The sequence below is a fragment of the Daphnia pulex genome, chromosome 10, assembly GCF_021134715.1.
Source record: "Daphnia pulex isolate KAP4 chromosome 10, ASM2113471v1".
In the NCBI taxonomy this organism is placed as follows: domain Eukaryota; kingdom Metazoa; phylum Arthropoda; class Branchiopoda; order Diplostraca; family Daphniidae; genus Daphnia; species Daphnia pulex.
Genome location: NC_060026.1, coordinates 3,806,667 through 3,822,696, shown reverse-complemented (window position 1 = coordinate 3,822,696; position 16,030 = coordinate 3,806,667). Strand labels below are relative to the sequence as shown.

The 16,030-nt window shown below is 39.0% G+C and overlaps 5 protein-coding genes and 2 non-coding genes across 11 annotated transcripts; 4 read left to right on the top strand and 3 right to left on the bottom strand.

Annotated features, from left to right (window-relative positions):
* The first annotated feature begins 66 nt into the window (after nucleotides 1-66).
* LOC124204871 (ubiquitin carboxyl-terminal hydrolase 15-like) lies at nucleotides 67-4,337 on the top strand. Of its 5 annotated transcripts, none has more exons than XM_046602104.1 (17): nucleotides 67-120; nucleotides 196-249; nucleotides 511-613; nucleotides 684-811; nucleotides 882-1,009; nucleotides 1,067-1,193; nucleotides 1,263-1,473; nucleotides 1,553-1,582; nucleotides 1,649-1,751; nucleotides 1,823-1,996; nucleotides 2,077-2,235; nucleotides 2,300-2,703; nucleotides 2,780-3,252; nucleotides 3,314-3,503; nucleotides 3,579-3,832; nucleotides 3,905-3,993; nucleotides 4,055-4,337. In XM_046602104.1, exons 3-17 carry the CDS (start codon nucleotides 513-515, stop codon nucleotides 4,217-4,219), a joined length of 2,736 nt encoding a protein of 911 aa, XP_046458060.1. In that variant the 5' UTR covers nucleotides 67-120; nucleotides 196-249; nucleotides 511-512; the 3' UTR covers nucleotides 4,220-4,337. The 5 variants fall into 5 exon arrangements, with proteins under 5 accessions (XP_046458060.1, XP_046458057.1, XP_046458058.1 ...); XM_046602101.1 differs by having other exon boundaries at nucleotides 77-113; XM_046602102.1 differs by having other exon boundaries at nucleotides 80-120; nucleotides 196-613.
* Nucleotides 4,338-4,660: 323 nt separating this feature from the next.
* On the bottom strand, nucleotides 4,661-4,734 carry LOC124206352. The gene has a single exon (XR_006879691.1). It is a non-coding gene; the product is annotated as a small nucleolar RNA Me28S-Am982 (small nucleolar RNA).
* Nucleotides 4,735-5,082: 348 nt separating this feature from the next.
* Nucleotides 5,083-5,157, bottom strand: LOC124206351. The gene has a single exon (XR_006879690.1). It is a non-coding gene; the product is annotated as a small nucleolar RNA Me28S-Am982 (small nucleolar RNA).
* Nucleotides 5,158-5,279: 122 nt separating this feature from the next.
* On the bottom strand, nucleotides 5,280-6,549 carry LOC124204876 (60S acidic ribosomal protein P2-like). The gene is made up of 4 exons (XM_046602108.1): nucleotides 6,397-6,549; nucleotides 5,636-5,810; nucleotides 5,486-5,578; nucleotides 5,280-5,426 (listed from the first exon to the last, which is right to left on the bottom strand). The coding sequence occupies exons 2-4, from the start codon at nucleotides 5,805-5,807 to the stop codon at nucleotides 5,347-5,349; spliced, it is 345 nt and encodes a 114-aa protein (XP_046458064.1). The 5' UTR covers nucleotides 5,808-5,810; nucleotides 6,397-6,549; the 3' UTR covers nucleotides 5,280-5,346.
* Nucleotides 6,490-8,228, top strand: LOC124204873 (lysophospholipase D GDPD1-like). Its single transcript, XM_046602106.1, has 5 exons — nucleotides 6,490-7,065; nucleotides 7,133-7,314; nucleotides 7,382-7,602; nucleotides 7,669-7,902; nucleotides 7,971-8,228. The coding sequence occupies exons 1-5, from the start codon at nucleotides 6,890-6,892 to the stop codon at nucleotides 8,091-8,093; spliced, it is 936 nt and encodes a 311-aa protein (XP_046458062.1). The 5' UTR covers nucleotides 6,490-6,889; the 3' UTR covers nucleotides 8,094-8,228.
* Nucleotides 8,229-8,354: 126 nt separating this feature from the next.
* Nucleotides 8,355-11,025, top strand: LOC124204872 (b(0,+)-type amino acid transporter 1-like). Its single transcript, XM_046602105.1, has 13 exons — nucleotides 8,355-8,560; nucleotides 8,638-8,748; nucleotides 8,815-8,916; nucleotides 8,982-9,149; nucleotides 9,219-9,332; nucleotides 9,392-9,517; nucleotides 9,584-9,683; nucleotides 9,749-9,917; nucleotides 9,987-10,090; nucleotides 10,147-10,243; nucleotides 10,307-10,456; nucleotides 10,523-10,691; nucleotides 10,758-11,025. Exons 1-13 carry the CDS (start codon nucleotides 8,512-8,514, stop codon nucleotides 10,823-10,825), a joined length of 1,527 nt encoding a protein of 508 aa, XP_046458061.1. The 5' UTR covers nucleotides 8,355-8,511; the 3' UTR covers nucleotides 10,826-11,025.
* Nucleotides 11,026-12,317: 1,292 nt separating this feature from the next.
* On the top strand, nucleotides 12,318-15,360 carry LOC124204875. Its single transcript, XM_046602107.1, has 3 exons — nucleotides 12,318-12,778; nucleotides 13,729-14,064; nucleotides 14,178-15,360. The coding sequence occupies exons 1-3, from the start codon at nucleotides 12,611-12,613 to the stop codon at nucleotides 14,457-14,459; spliced, it is 786 nt and encodes a 261-aa protein (XP_046458063.1). The 5' UTR covers nucleotides 12,318-12,610; the 3' UTR covers nucleotides 14,460-15,360.
* Nucleotides 15,361-16,030: the final 670 nt, after the last annotated feature.

Genomic DNA, 16,030 nt, shown 5'->3' with positions numbered 1-16,030 from the left:
TTGGTGCCATCTACTGGATGAGTACGAACTATTTAATGAACAACCTGATAGATGGCGATGACTATGCCTGTGATAACGGATTTCTTTTCTGGCGAGAATAAGGTTAAACACCGGTTAGTGGTTAGTTTGTCAATTAACACAGTCTTATATTCACATAAGAAACAACGTTTCTGACATCGCGTTATCTCTAATAAGGTTGTGATTGGATACCGTTCAGCGTTCAGCTGTGTTACTCAACAAAATTGGTTGGTAGGTAACTAGGCACATAGAGGTTACGTGTGGAAATCAGTGCCTCGGAAGAATCGGTCCCGAAATGCATTGAGCCCGTCATTAAGTAGTCGCTACTGTATTTTGTTGTTAACATTTCAATGTGCTCGTGTTCACGAAATTTGATTTGTACACGATATGTTACACATGGTGCCCAAGAGTAGATGACATCTGAATTTTTAAAATTGATTAGATTAAAATAGATTCTGCAATTTTTAAAGCTCATTTTTGCTTTCATAACAGACATGGCTGAAGGAACTACTGCTTCAGGAATGTCCGAGACTACTAGTGAATGCAGTCAGGTCAAAGATCTGATGGATCAACCTTTAAGTGATGGTGACACTTGGTAAAAAAAAAAAAACAGAAGTAGGAAGTTGTGTGTTACATCAGTTATATCACATATGCTTACATTACAGGTATCTGATTGACCTTCATTGGTTCAATTTGTGGAAGAAATATGCCGGGTGGGATAAGTGGGATTCCAGCAATGTTGGAGATCTCACTAGCCATCCTGGAAATATTGATAATTCAATTCTCATGAAAGGTAACGACGAATAATCTATTTTCTTTTACAAGTTCTGCTGAAATTTGAAGTATTTATGATTTTTTTATAGAAAACTCCAAGGAATTGAAAGAACATTTAACAGAAGATATTGATTTTGCTTTGGTCCCTGAACCAGTTTGGAAGTTGCTTTTTCAGTGGTACCAGCTTGCTCCTGGGCAGGAACCCATAGCACGAAAGGTACATTATAGTGCCTCAAAATTGACTGAAATTTCGTTTACAAACTAATTTCTTTAGGTGGTAGATCATGGGATGTTAACAAGTTACTTGAGAGTTGAAATCTACTTAACTGAGCTTAAATTAGCTAAATATCCTGAAGTAGAGAAGACACACCTACAGAAATTCAGCAAAAGAGACACACTTGGTACAAATATTTTAACTTTCACACTCATTAGTGCAGCACAAAATTTAACCACAATAATTTGTCTTTTAGAAAATGTTGAAAAAGTCCTTAGGGAGGTATTCCAGATCCCTGAAAATACAAATATTCATCTATGGACAAAATCCAGCAATCAGACTTATGAAGAACTACCCATGAAAAAGCAATCAATCCAAGAACTAAGCCTAATGAGCAATCAAACCTTAGTGGCTGAAGTGCAAAATGAGGATGGATCTTGGCCGCGAAAGTCTTCTTATTCTAAAAGGTAAGTTTCAATCTTTATATGGGTCTTTGAAATTTAAAAGCAGATTTCGATAAGTTATTTGTATACTTTTGTTTTACAGATCAACCGCCGTTGTAGCTTATTCATCCAAGTAAGGCCTCATGTGAGCTATTTCTCCAGCTTATTTATAACTTTTCTACCCTTAAAATTTTTTTAGTCGCTACAGCGATGGAGATTCATCGAGTTCCCGTTCCGTACAACCTGGTCGTTGTGGGCTAAATAATCTGGGAAACACTTGCTTTATGAATTCTGTGTTACAAGTAGGAATCAGATTTTAAAAATTGTATTATTTGAATCATTTCAGTGTATTAATAATTGGTTAATTTTTTAGTGTATGTCAAACACTCCGCCAATTCAACGCTATTTTCTAGAGGAGCGTCATTGGGCTGAATTAAACAAGGAGAATCCTCTGGGCAATCAAGGCGAAATTGCGAAAGCATTTGCTGATCTTTTAAAAGCAATGTGGTCTGGTCAACACCATTCCTTTCCACCTAGAGCATTCAAGGTATAATGATTTCTGTAAACTTGTTTTTTAAAAAATGTTTTCATAACCGGTATCTAAATATAAACTTCTAATTGGATTAGTTGCAAGTCGGTAGATTTGCTCCGCAGTTTTCAGGGTATCAGCAACATGACTCACAGGAATTACTAACCTTTCTCCTGGATGGCTTACACGAAGATTTGAATCGGATTTTGAAGAAGCCTTACATTGAACTCAAGGACGCTGACGGGCGTTCAGACGAGGTTGTTTATTGTTTCACTTGCGATGTTATTCGTTATCTTTAATGTTTTTGAATTTCTATTTTAGGAAGTGGCTCGTGAAGGTTGGGAAAACTACCGAAAACGTAACGATTCCGTGATAGTTGACCTCTTCCATGGATTGTTGAAATCAACATTGGTCTGCCCGGAGTGCAACAAAGTCTCGGTTACCTTTGACCCAACTTGTTATTTATCTTTACCAATGCCAGTGAAAAAGGAAAGACCAGTCGAATTATATTTGGCACGCTTAGACCCTGAGGTGAAGGCTATGCGCTATCGAGTGATTGTGCCGAAAATGGGTACAATATTAGATTTGACTGAAGCCTTATCTAAGCTCTGTGGAATTCCGGCTGATCACATGATTGTAGCTGATGTCCATCAGCATAAATTCCACCAGATCTTTACAAACGAAAGCAGTATTTCTCAAATCAGTGAGCGTGATGTCATCTATGCGTAAGCTTTAGTCAATCTTCTTGTAACTAAATCAATAATCGATTAATCATTGCCTCATTGGCGCATGTTTTGACAGGTATGAATTGCCGGAAAAACTGGGTACACCTGGCACTTGCTGTCTGAGTGTCTATTTAAAAGAAGTGAAAACAAGGAACAATTACGGTTACGGCAGCATGTTCGGTGTTCCCTTTATTCTTCAAGTGCCTCGTGAGGGAATGGACTACGATAAGCTGTACCGGCTGATAATTACTCGGATGAAACGTTACTTAAAAACAATCGATGAAGATCCAGCAGCTCCAACATCAGCTGATGCGGTCACGAATGTACCGTCTAGTATCCCGAACTCTTGTGAGAGTGAGATGGACACTGAAGAAGCCGACTTATCCCTCGAAAACGGCAATGAAGCGCATCCCATGGAAACCAATGGAATAGAGCCTGTTGCAAATCAGTCCCAACCCAAGCGATTCTTCACTATGGATTTGGTCAACTTAAGCGGGAATACGAGCCTTGGCAAACTTAAGCAAAATGGAAAGCCCATTTCTCTTGCCGGTAAGTTGGCAAAATCTAATTTATATTGCTTCTAATATTAAAGCAAATGATATTTTTACAGCCAAAAACTTCTTAACCTGCGAATGGGAACCAGCTGTTAAGGAAGCTAGTTATGACGCCGAATCTGCCGAAGACTATAATGAAGATGCATCTTCACAACAAAGAGTAAATGTTAAAAAGCAAGTCCTTCAGCTTAAGGAGTGCCTTGAAGTTTTTACTTCTATTGAACGTCTTGGGGCTGATGATGCATGGTATGTCTTCGTACGTTTAACCTAAAATGTGTATTTCTTAATGATCTAAATCTGTCCATCTTCCCACAAAAATAGGTACTGTCCTTCCTGTAAAAAACATGTGCGAGCGACTAAGAAATTTGACTTGTGGTCTTTACCCGAAGTACTTGTCATTCATTTAAAACGCTTTTCGTACACGCGATCCCTGCGAGATAAATTGGACACGTTGGTAGAATTTCCAACTCGCGGATTGAATATGGCCCCTTATATTATCGATCCGAACCCGACTGATGCCGTTTACGATCTAATCGGAGTCTGTAACCATTATGGAGGACTGGGCGGCGGTCACTGTAAGTTAAAACCTCTTGAATTATTACGTTTTTAATTCAAACAATGAATGGCATCTTTAAACATTTTTCCAGATACTGCGTACGCTAAGAACAAAGATGATGGAAGTTGGTACTACTTTGATGATAGTAGTGTCTCTGAATCTAGCGAGGATTCCGTCTGCGTAAGTCAATATTTTGTTACCATGATTTATCAGCCGGGGTTAAATATTTTATTCTTTTTAGTCGAAAGCTGCCTATGTCTTGTTCTATATTCGGCGGAACCAAAATAGCCGGTGGATTGAAAATGTAAGACCTCCATTGACGAAGTCTTCCCCAGCACCCGTCCACAAGACGCACGCGAAGCGAAATTCAGCAAATGACAGCGAGGAGGAAATGGAATTAAGTTGATTGCACCTATTTGTTTTATTGCTTTCAATGCTAGTCCTTTCTCGTGCTGTGCTTTGTACAGAGCGTTTGGGAATGAAACTTGTTGGATATTTGGTGTTTATTACACATTACCATTCAATTATGTATTAATTTTTTTTTAATTCAAATTTGTTAAATTAATTTGCTTTACTAACGTTGAATAATTGATAAAATTTGAGATTTAATTAGTAATATTAATTATTGATGAAGCATTTTATTAATTTAAAAAGAGTTGAGATGTATAAAGATTATTTTGCAAAACCTATTTATTGTCATCACATCAAATTCTTAAACTTTATGAACAATATCTTCGTAGTAAGAACTGAAACGAAAATGACATTCCCGGAGTTTTCCTACTTTTGCATACCTGAAAATAAATTTTAGAATTAGTAACATTCATTGTATAAACGACTACGCGATGTAAATTTACTTCAGTAAAAATTTAATCGATCATTACTATCAGTCGAAAGATGGTGAAAAATGTTTCATCATTGAATAACGGTGTAAAATAAAATTTATTAAATAGCTACCTGTAATTCACAACTTTCTTCCCCATTGACCTCGGCGAACGGGAAAACCTATCAGAAAGAACAGTCGTTTATTTAAGAAGATAACTTCGCATTTAAACCAAAATTTTAGTATCAGGCAAAAGGAATGCATCACAAAGTCTCAGTCGAAAGATGGTGAAAAATGTTTCATCATTGTGAAAAAAGCATGTAAAAGAGGAATTTATTGTTACCTGCATTGCACAGCATTTATAGTCAATGACCGCAGCGACCGAAAACCTAAACAAAAGTAGTAATCTTTAGATAGACGAATTATGCGGCGCTATTTTTCTTACTGAAATCATGCATCAGGTAAAAAATATACCATCACAAAGTTTCAGTCGAAAGATGGTGAATAGTGATTCATCATTACAATATCAAAGAAGCAAATTAAAACATGACATACCTGTGTTCTTCAGCAGAGCAAGGTCTGCTCATACCAGACCTAAAAAATCATTAAGCTTCAAAGTAAACCTAACTAGTAACAACAAATAAGATTCAATTTGACATTTCAAAATGTATTTCCCACAGCTGTCAACAGTCAGAAATACTGAAATGAAGGGTTTAGTCAAAGAGACCGAAACCCATGTCATCATCCTCCTCTTCGGATTCTTCCTTCTTCTCCTCCTTTTTCTTTTCCTCAGCTATATAATTTACAAAATGGTTAAAATTGTCCATCGAAATATGAAAAATTTAATCTTACCCTTGGCTGGGGCAGCTCCACCAGCTGGAGCAGCAGCGGCAGCAACAGGGGCAGCACCACCACCAGCAGGCATGGAGGCAAGTTTGGCTTGTCCTAATCAAGAAACATGTTAAGTCAGTGAAACATGACAGAAGTGTTAGTAGTGATTACCTTCAGCGATCAAAGTCTGGAGGCTCTTGCCCTTGAGCTCGGCGATAACTTTGCTGAGCTTGTCGGACTCAGCTTCGATACCAACAGAGCTCAAGATCTTCTCGATGTTCTCAGCATTTGGGTTTTCATTGCCTCCCAAAGCAGCAAGTAGGTAAGCGGCGACGTAACGCATTTTCTGTATGCAAATAAACTCAATTAAATTCAAGTCTGTAAAAACAAAAACTATGTCTAAAATCTTAAATGACACATCAGACAGTACGAATACATGTACTTCCAGCGGATCGTAATCCTCAAGTCATATACTATCATCATTAAATAAATGAACTAACACAAGAAATATCTTAACAACTATTTATTACTAACTTAAACAAGAATCTACAGCATATGCAGTACAAAAGCGTGACTCAGGAATTGGATCCGTGTCTTTCATCATCAAAGTCAGATGAAATACTTTTTCTCATCATCGTCACGAGTTGACTGCACAGCTAATTTGAATTACTTGAAAGTAAAGAACAACTAGCTTCAGTTCGCAAAGTCTAATATCTTAGGATGTTTGAGATTTTTACAGATGAAAGCTCTACTCATGAGTTACCCAAGTCCGGCATTTGCCGCCTTTCACTCATTGACAATGTGCCAGAAGTTGAATGGAAATGCACAAAATGTCGAAATTTTTACGTTATTCTAGTGACTGTTGACAGAATTTTTAAAACTAAATAACCAGAAATTAACACTTATATTACTTAAAGACGTAAAATACTCACAAGTCTTGAAGACACGAAACGTGCTATCCGCTGTAATGAAGATAGGTGATAGTGTAGCTTGGTAAAAAAGAGCCTAAGTAAACGAGAGGGCGCTTCAGTTCATGGTTGTAATGCTGAGCTGCAACTTCGGAGTTGATTAAAATTTTATATTTTAATACCACATATTTTTGTATAATTTCAACTAGAATTTAATAAGTTCGTTTTTTGAAAATAGATTTAGAATTATATTTTGTATGTGAAAATGTTTTAAAGTATAATGACAACCCCCCTCTGGTGCAGCAGACTGCAGCATTGATTTGTTTAGAATTTTGCGGTAAATAACAGACACTGCAGCAAATCTTTTTACTATGTTTCAGCTCTCATAGCGCATACTCGATTTTGTCGTATCATTCTTGATATGGGAAATTAAATATCAAAGTCCAACCTTTGCATGTTTCTTTGCATTCTGTCCCCCAACTAAGGATCATTCCCCTGTTTAAGTTATTCCCATACAATGGCGTTTCTCTCCGTTTTACTTGCGAGTTTTAGTTCCTACGCCATTACGTCTTTAGTATTGCTTCACTACCCCCAACTACTTCACAAGCCAAAAACGTCCAGAAAAATCAAACACATTAGTCACCGAGGGGGTGCAGGTGAAAACTATGAAAACACCTTGACCGCTTTTGCTCAGTAACTTATTAACTTTTATATTTGCATTTAAATAAATACTTTTGTGACAGTGTGTGTTTCATTTCAGTGCTGTTAAACTTGGAACGGACATGCTAGAACTTGATTGCCACATAACAAAGGATAAGCAAGTTGTAGTAGCTCATGATCCATCATTGTTGAGAATTGCTGGAATTGATGCACTTATTGAAGATCTTAATTATCATCAACTTCCACTCATTAAAACAAGCCTGAATATTGATTTTGAACCTGGTAATTATTTACTCAAACTTTGTTTTTTAATGGTAATATTCATAACATAGGATTTCACTTATTGCAGGCAAATATTTTACTGGAGAAGAGGATGAAACCCATCGCAAAATTCCGCTTTTGAAACATGTTTTTGAGTCATTCCCCGGTGTGGTAGTGAACATTGATGTTAAACAAGGCGGTGATGAGTTGATTGAAGAAATTGACAAGCTTATCACTGCGCACAACAGAGAAAAGTCAACCATATGGGGAAGCTTCAAAGAAGAATCTAGCCTAAAGTGCTACTATCAGGCAAGTTTCGTAATAACCGTGTGACTTTCATCATTTGCGTTTAATAACGAAACAAATTTGTCGCAGAATCCGGAAGTCGGGCGCTATTTTTCGTTGACGGGAGTTCTCAAACTTTATTTGTACTTCTTTACGGGTCTTCTTCCATTTATTTCACTGAAAGAAACGCATCTTGAAATTCCTCTCTACACGTCCAAAGAAACTAGTCACTTGTCTCGGCGTCAACAATTAATTCTGCGGCTTGCAAAGTTTCTAATAATCCGACCTGCACTTTTTCGGCATCTCAACAAGCGAGGAATTCCGGTAATGTAAATTTATCCTTTTGTCTTTTATATGGGTTTCTAATAAAGTCACGTTTTTGTCTTAAATAGACTTACGCTTGGGTGCTAAACACGGAAAGTGAGTTCCAATTGGCTCTTGATGCCGGAGTCAATGGAATTATGACTGACTATCCAAGCAAGCTACGCAACTTCTTTCTCAATCAATGTGGTTAATCTATAAATAATCAGTATCGTATCGTAACAAGCAGCACAACAGTATTGGCAATACCTTTCGGTCATTGTTTGATTTTATCCGTGTCATGGAAAATTGTAGAGCTTTCAATACAGCACGCACATTCTCGACTGCAATTACCTGTGCTTACCGTCATCACGCCTAGATTTTTCTATCAAAATTTGTTTAGGACAAACTAAATCCAGGAAACAATTTGAACTCAATAAATACAATGGCCCATGCATTCGTTATAGAAATGAACCGTGACGGATCATAATCGAAATTCAATGTTTACACAAGGGTCAGACGGGAATACATAAATTGTGTTCTATATACAGCCACAGAGGAAAAGCGAGCCATGGAGAAAAAGCATTCAGTAGGTTTCCGAAATCTAAACGTTCTGGGTAGCTTTCAGTTAAGATGGAAAATGCTGCGTTCGATTCTTGTGCCAGTGAGGTTAATAATAAAGGTAAACCAATATTAGAAAATCCAATTTAGGAATTATCAATTGATTTTCATATCGACTAAAAATTATATTGTGTGTAGGCGAATTGTCAGTGGAAGGAAAGCCCAATCCGGAAGCGCAGGAAGGTTTAGAATTGAAACGTAAAGTAGGACTGTTCAGTGGAGTGGCACTTATAGTTGGCAACATGATAGGTATTAATAGACAAATAAGATCATACAAATTCTAGAATAAAAATTTATTTTATATTTTTGGATAAGGATCGGGAATCTTCATAAGTCCCGGCGGAGTATTGGAGCGTTCTGGTTCCGTTGGATTGTCTTTAGTTATGTGGGCGGCTTGCGGCCTTTTGGCCATCTTAGGTAATACCAAATGTGTTAAACTCGTTTGTCAAAGTCAATATCAAATGATAATCGGTCGAAAATAGGTTCGTTATCGTACGCGGAATTGGGCACTTTAATCCCCAAATCGGGCGGAGAATATTCCTACCTCCTCGACGGGTTAACGCCTTTACATCCGTTTTGGGGCCCACTGCCGGCCTTCCTCTATTCATGGATTAGTGTCTTGTTACTTAGACCTACTACATTCGCCGTCGGTATAATACGCCCTATAGCTTAATAAGTTAACACGCCATGTAAGCTTATTTAAAGCCTGGGCATTTTAGGCTGTTTGAGTTGCGCCAGCTACACCGTTTACCCCATTCTGGCATCAATGGGTTTATGTCTGGAAACTGAGACAGAAGAATTGCTCATCAAATTGACAGCCGTTTTATACATCGGTAGCGAATTCAAATTTGACATCCAAGTTTTTAGATAATCTGATTTTTCTAGCAATCAGGTTTGATTTCTGCGCTAAACGTCTACAGCGTTGATTGGACAATTCGAGTGCAGAATTTTTTCACGGTAGCCAAACTTGCAGCCATCGCTGTGCTGGTCGGTTGCGGGATCTATCAACTGTCTACTGGTGTGTCGGAATTGTTCCATTATTTTCAAATTAAGAATACATATTTAAATTTGTAATCAATCACAGGAGAAACCCAATATTTAGCTCAAGGATTCAAGGGATCGACGACGGAATTCGGAACCATAGCTACGGCCTTTTACGGAGGATTGTGGTCTTACGATGGATGGTATCAAGATCGAGGTGCTTTAAATAGACACGTGTCTTCGGAGAATGAATCGCTTCCTAAAATAGGAACAATCTCAACTTCATCACCGAGGAGATCAAAAATCCTTACGTCAACCTACCGCGAGCTATCATGATTGGCATCCCCTTGGTGACCGTCTGCTACCTGGCCGTTAACGTTGCCTACCTGACCGTGCTGAGTCCCCAGGCCTTAATCAATTCCGATGCTGTGGCTGTGGTTCGTATGCTATATAAATGCTATATAACTCATTTATCCTTCGACCTAGGTATCTAATATTCTGTCTAGGATATTGGTAATTATCTCCTGGGTCCTTTGGCCTTCACGATACCTTTAGCCGTGGCCATGTCCACTTTCGGAGGAGTGTTATCCAGCGCATTTGCCACCGGAAGGTTCTATTCTCCATCTCTCGTTAAACATTCCGTCTTATAAAAATAGTATTTTGCAGGTTGTGTTTCGCAACAGCTAGAGAAGGTCATATGGTAGACGTATTGTCTTATATTCACGTAGATAGTCGGATTCCATCACCAGCTCTCATGTTTACTGTAAATTCTATTTCAATTGATTTTAAATGTTGAACTGAAATTTCACTGAATTTTAACCAACAGGCAATTATCGCTCTCGTTCTGGTGATCTCTAAAAATGTTAGCAGTTTAATTGATTTTTTCACGTTCGCCGTCTGGATCTTTTACGTCCTAACTATGATCGTCCTGCTCATTTTACGCAAGACAAGACCCGATGCCCGCAGACCCTACAAAGTAAAAAAATTAAAAATGCTATAGTTTCATTTCAAAAAATAATTAAATTTATCTTTTATTTAATAGGTTCCGTTGTTCGTCCCAATCCTGACGATCATTATTGGATCGTACCTTGTCGTGGCGCCGATCGTGACTGACCCTGCCATTGAATACCTTTACGTCTTGGGCGCCTTGATCATCGGTGTTCTATTTTACATTCCCTTTGTTTTTTACAAATGCTCATTGGGTTTCATGGGTAATTAATTCAATCGATTTTTTACTTAAAATAAAATAATCGATCGTGATTCTGTGGTTTGAACAGGGCCCATTACTAGGTCTATTCAGATAGCATTGAACGTGGGTCCAACCCTGAAGCCGATGGCAGATTGAAACTATTGGATTATATATATCCGTCTACTCGTTTATTCGTCTGTCTATAGTGCTACATGCTGAGATTGCTGACTAACATGTCTACGTCTTCCTATCAGGAGTTTTTGATGTTCTGAGACATGCGAAACCGCACGAGGAACGACACGGCCGATGGATTTGATCGTCACGAAAAACAAAAATAAATAAGACGCCAAACAAAATATTTATTTCTTTTCCTATTCAGCGAACCATTTCTTTTTTAAATCCTCTTTCGCCGGAATATAGTTATAGGGGGCGGGCTTTTTGGCGTCAACGAGCCAATTATACAGAGAAATCCCGTGTTTATATTTCTTACGGATCGCCTGTTACAAAAGCCTATTTAAAAACAAAAATAGTCGACGATAGAATTTTGTGTTTCCCCTTTTCTACAAAAGAAATTCGAATTGTGTTTGAATGAGCAGCAAAACGTCGCGTGAAATTCCCCTACACGCAAGAGGGGGGAACACGTTTCGTGACGTTATTGTTCTGCTAGGAGAGCCAACCTTTCACTTGTAAGGAAGCACTGCAAAAAGCTGGGGGGAAATATCACGTGAAATAATCCAGTTAAGCCTTTTTCTTTGATTTATTCTGTCGTCCCTCGCAAACTAATTCGGTCTACATTTATTATATACTTACCTCAATTCAATAAACGGATTTCCTTTTCTTCGACTTCCACCCCTCCCTGGGCGGGGTTCATTGCACACTCCCCCCTTGACGTCTTTTCATAAAACGCAGCTTGCTAATTGACGTAAAACCAGATACGCAGCGGCGGCTTATAGAAATTATTATCGATATTTGGAGCGCATCCAGCTTATATTATAGATAGACCGAGATAGACTTGGGTAAAATAATTTAGAACTTGAAAGTGTAACGCAACTCACTTTTCCTGTAGCACTCAAATTTCCGGAGGGGGGGGACGAGACATAGTGTGAGCAATAACCTATACCTGCTGGGTTTGGCCAACAATTTTCATTGCGTAACGGTACACTAATTCAGTACACAAGCAACCAGCCTCGTTTCGCAAGGAAAATCAAATGAAAAAAAAAAAAAAAAAACCTCGATCAGTTAGTTGTTCCAACCGAAACCTACCTGACTCATACACACATATATAGATAGATAGATATGTGAATTCTTTTGGGGTATCATACTCCTTTGCTAGAAGAACATCTGTTTGACATACATCTATTGAATACACTCAATAATAAAAATACAGGAGAATTTTAATGGACTCGGCGTCTGCTGTAAAAGGACAAATGGAATAAACGAACTCTCCAAATCCCTTCAAGTTGAATGAAATGATCAATTTTTCATTAAGAAGAGATAAAAAAAAAATGAATGGCGTTTGTGTGTGTCCGTAAACTGGAAGAAGTTACAGGGCACACACATAGCGTGTACTGTGTGTTATTACTAGCCATGTGTGACATCTGGCAGTAGCCAGTGTTTCCCTATATATGTTCTTTAGCGTCTTCTTTGACTGTGGCCAGTCGGTTGTCGAGTGCCGTCGAGTTTGGACGTTCTCTCTCTCACCTGTCGGTTATTTCGGTTTGACTTTTTCCATCAGTGTTTTGGGGGGCCTTCGATTTAGACTATCGATTGACAATTTGACTAAACAAAAAATAAAGGTCACACCTGCTTTCTCTACTAGTCAGTGCGCGTTTCCGGCAACGTGTTGGTGAACAAAGTTCATTCGCCGGTCTATAATAACGACAGGGGAGTGGGTGCGGAAGTAGTGGGGTGGAATTGTTTGATGGGACGCAGATAGAGAAAATGCGGCAGCAAGAGCATCATCAGCAACTGAGCGAAATGGATAACAACGACCGGAAACGTGACGAAACGACGTCGCTCGATGCGTCCACGGTTCAACACAAAGCCCCCGTCAAGGGACGGATCAACAACGATCCTCTAACGCTACCTCAGAACGATTTAAATTTAAAGGTATTAAATCTCATACATTTCTTTATTTTCCTTATTATCGTAGCCGCTTTTGTTAGTTGGTTTTGGTCTTTTGGTGTCCCAGTTTCCAACACTCATTCGTTATCTCTCCGGTGTGTGTCTGTGTGTGTGTCTAAAGTGATGACGTTACAAACAGTTTGAAAAATGAGATTGTCGAAATTATCTAACTCGTTTTGCCCGATAGGAACGCGCGTGTGTGTACCTGGTTTTATAACAGCTCGGTCAACTCCTCCTTCCTAGTTACTAATTCTTTATCGTGACTTTAAGACTTTTTGAAAAAAAGAAACGACGAGTCTGTTAGTCGACGGAGAATCTACTGCGTTTCAGGTGCGTCCGTTTTGCTGGACGTGTCTGCATTTCCACCAATAAATAGAGACGCCCGTGTGTGTTTCTGTGCCGTGTGTGTGTAGCCCCTTCCGGCGCTCTACCATCTGCCCCAGCAGTACCGTTCCGCTTCGGGGACCGTCTCTCCTTTTTATTTTGTTTGCCCGTTTCGCTCTGCGTGAGTGTGTAACAGACCCCGGCGTTTGTACATACGTTGGAGTGTGTATATCAGGGACTTTTTTGGCCGTGGGAATAATCATTATTTTTCCCTGAACAAGAAAAAATTTCTACCCACATAAATGGTAACGATCGGATACAAAAAGCTTTAATCAATTGATTCACTAGTAACAATTCCATAAACAAAACTATTACTTTTTTTCTTCTTCTTCTTCTTTCGATATTGGCGTATAACATAAAACGAAAGTTGAGAAAAAATTTATCTGATAGTTTTGTGTATTTTTAGTTGCCGTGTGAAACGATAGGTCATAAAAAATTAATGTCCCGGAACTTATTTGAACGGAAATCCTTTTGGTTTTCTAAATGGAGTCGAAAGATTTTTCCCTTGAAATTTTATACTATGTTACTAATTGCAATTAAATTTCAAACAGTTGAACGAAGATACCAACAAGATCGGCGACGAAGGATCTTCGCCCACCTCCATGTCGATTGAAGGCGGTCAAGAGACGGTTCGACTTCCGGCCACTTTCGGCGTCAAGTTCCTGGGCAAGCGGGAAGCTCGGGGTCTTTGGGGCATCAAGTACACCCGTAAACCCGTCGACGAGATGGTGGCCCTGGCTAAAAACCTCAAACCGGGCACTTCGCTGCCTCACCTTCACTTCAAAGTCGACTCGACGGGCGTCACAATCAGCGAAATGCCCGACAACCGCTCACGCGATTTCGAAACGGGTTTCTATCCCGTCGATATCATCTCCTACGGCGTTCAGGTCCTTATAATAAAATATAGACAAATCATTTTCGAAATCAAATAACGCTGGCCCATCATTATTTGTTTAACCTTTTTGTTATAACAAATTTATAATCTTTTGTAATCGTTCAGGATGTCGTCTACACGCGGGTGTTTTCGATGATTGTCGTTCGTGACACGACCATCACTCCGTCGGCCCTGATGGGCGACTCGACAGCTCCGTTCGAGTGCTACGCTTACGTCTGCGACAGCCGCCAGAGTGCCAGAACGTTGACCATCGCCCTGGCCACGGCCTTCCAGGAATTCAGCAAGACGGTCAAGAACCAAAAGACCAAGCACAAACGCATCGCCATCGATTTGCGCACTCCCGAACAAATGGCAGCCGAATACGAGGATCAAGAAACAGAAGCGTGAACAACATCCCCCCCCCCACAGGCTCCATTTCTCATCAAAAATTTTTTTGAATTATTATTATTTGCTCCCGCCCATTTTCGCGTGATTTGTGCATTTTATTTTCCAAATTGCCTTTCCAGTTTAGAAAATTACTATTGGATAAAAAAAGGTAAATTGAAGAATTAAAGTGACAGGAGATTTTGTCCATATACATAATGAATTGTTCACGAACAAATCTTTTTTGTTTGTTTTTTTACTCTACTCATTCCGCATTTTTGCGTGACATATTCCGCGGATTAATTTTAGACGCTTGGACCATATGTCGAAGGTCAGCGACAATGGCAACAGGTGCTTATTTAGCTTTCCAGTCCAATTGCTATCGTCGTGCCGATCAACCACACCCGTTATATACATATACTGTCTGGTGTACATTTGTTCCCGATCTAGATTCACAAATAATAGTAGCAAATAATTATGATTACCTGGATACAAAAGAAAAAACGACCGAAATTCATGACATAATCAAACGAAAACCTCACTCTGTCAACCTCGTCATCAGTGTGTTTTTGTATTACATTATCTCGCAAAAAAATCAGCTGGGTTTTATAATATCCAAAGATACGGTAGCGCGCGCATTGCTCCACATTTATATACATGGCCGTTATATCTCTCATCGTCTCTCTTTGTTTACCTGTGGTTCCGAGTGTCTGGTGTTTTTTGAAAAACCGTATTTGATGACTTCAACATTTTGTTTTTTGTTTGTGTTTACGCTGGTTGGATTATCTGAGTTTTTTTTTAAACTAATCTAAGAAGGAAATGGAAACTGAAAAACCCCCGAAAATGTTTCACACCGATTTTTGTAACCAAACTGTGAGATATTTACGTTGTATGTCAAAATGAATAAAAGGCGTGAAAATTCTAATAATCACTCTCGATCAACAAGTAGTTGGTTATTGTATGACTTTCAAGACTCTATTCACGATCGAGATGCGCAGTGCGTGTTCGTCTTTTTTTAAATAATAATAAAAAAAAAAGACAATGGGCCGGATGCATTTGTGTTGCGTGCTGTTTGGTTCACTTGAAAATCGTGACTGGGCAATACGACAGAACACAAAGAAACATTCCGTGTCTATGGAATCATACGGTAGTGCACCAGAGGAACAAGATGATGGATAAAGAAATTCCAAGAAAATAAATTACATATTTAAATATATACTCCAATAGATTTCAAAGAAAATTCACTTAAGCTTGAAACTGAAGCCAAAAGAATTGGCCTTAGGTTCGGTAAGTGCGCTTCCAGCTATTCAACCTACATCCTTGTAAATAATTATAATGTGCGTGCATAATATGTGTTCTAATCAAAAAATCTCATTTGGGTGTGGAGGATCAGCTGTATCTTCATCAATCCCGGTGGCGTTTTTAAACAGAGATCTGGTTCAGTGGGATCGGCACTTATTATTATGTGGGCCGCGTGCGGTCTCCTCTCCATTTTCGGTCCGTCGCACAAAAACCTCCCCCGAATTGCCAGCCCAGGATATGTGATTATTTCTGTAACAATTGTAGGCTAATTATTGTGCCCAGGTGCATTATCG